General features: G+C 32.6%; 1 protein-coding gene across 1 annotated transcript in view; it reads right to left on the reverse strand.

The window, feature by feature from the left end:
• LOC106681548 (uncharacterized) overlaps positions 1–1,265 on the reverse strand; it is a gene marked incomplete in the record, with an annotated part of 36,353 nt that overhangs the window by 23,834 nt on the left and 11,254 nt on the right. Inside the window, 1 exon segment of the mRNA XM_067044619.1 lies at positions 1,239–1,265. Within this exon segment, the coding sequence (XP_066900720.1) occupies positions 1,239–1,265 (27 nt within the window).

Consider the following 1,265-nt stretch of genomic DNA (forward strand, 5'->3'; position numbering starts at 1 on the left):
TCAGCTGATCATGTGTATATATAAAGATGTGCTGAACCCAATAAAGCTAGGATGTTACAGCAGTTCAAACGTGTTACATCTTATTCCTTCTTCTCTTTTTTTTTACATTTTGCTTTCGCCAATACTTAACTTATATATATTCCTATTAAACCTATAATAATTTAATGTTTCATGAAGTCATAGGTTCAAACATCCCCAACTGGTTTTCTGTCTATTGTAGATCATTTGGATTTCTCTTCTTTCGACTGCATCCAGACATTTGCCTTAACTCAGTAAATTAAATGTTTCTATTTCCATAATGGGGTTAACAACGGGATCATAATAGGCTGGTAAGCCTTCTATGATGTATCTCACTGATCCTCTGTCTGTCAAAGATTTACCCAGTTGAGCTATCCCCTGGACTAAACATTGAAACCTAGTGCGGTATTCATCCAATGCTTCACAGCTGTTTTTTTAATTGTGGTAAGGTCATCCATTAAATCTATCACTTTTTTTTTTTTTCTGGAATGCCCACAAACCTCTCTCTAAATTTTTCCCAAAATTTTTTTGCACCTCTAATCGACGGCGATATATCATTACTAACTGTTAAAATAATAGTAGAGAGAACCTTTTTTTTTTTTTTTCCAAGCTGCATCTTCTACCGTCGTATAAGCCCTTTGCTTCTAAAAATGTTTCGACATTCATCGACCAAAAGCCGTAATTTTCCGCTTCAAGCTTTTCAATGTTGAATACTGTGGCGTCCATTGCCCTTTGTCTTTTAATTTGGAGATTAGTCCTAAAGAAAACCATAATGCTTACGAATCCGTTAATATACGTAAATGACTCACATCAATTAACTATTTTGTTCCAAAACTTTAATCAGGGAAGGTTTTATAAAAAAAAAGACAAAAATGTGTTGCTTAAACAGACGCCAACTGAGACTTAAACAAAGGAAAGTTCATGTCAGAGAAGCAGTATTGCCATCTACTGTTTTATTTACAATAACATTTACTACAATACAAAAGGGTTTACAGCACTAGATTATTACTTGATAGACCACCATAACTTTCATAGTGTATCACAAGTTTATTCATTATGATCTGTAAAAGTGACTATTTGGAAAATAATTTCAATAACTGAAGATGCATTGCACCAATACTATGGTAGTCTTTAAATCCAATAGGAAAAAACACAACAAATAGTATCTACAAACAAGAAACCAAATACAAATTTAACAATAATTACATTCAAATAAATACCTTTAATCTTTGTTCAACTCGATCTCT

The sequence above is a fragment of the Halyomorpha halys genome, unplaced genomic scaffold, assembly GCF_000696795.3.
Source record: "Halyomorpha halys isolate HHAL.00 unplaced genomic scaffold, Hhal_1.1 Scaffold347.1, whole genome shotgun sequence".
In the NCBI taxonomy this organism is placed as follows: Eukaryota; Metazoa; Arthropoda; class Insecta; order Hemiptera; family Pentatomidae; genus Halyomorpha; species Halyomorpha halys.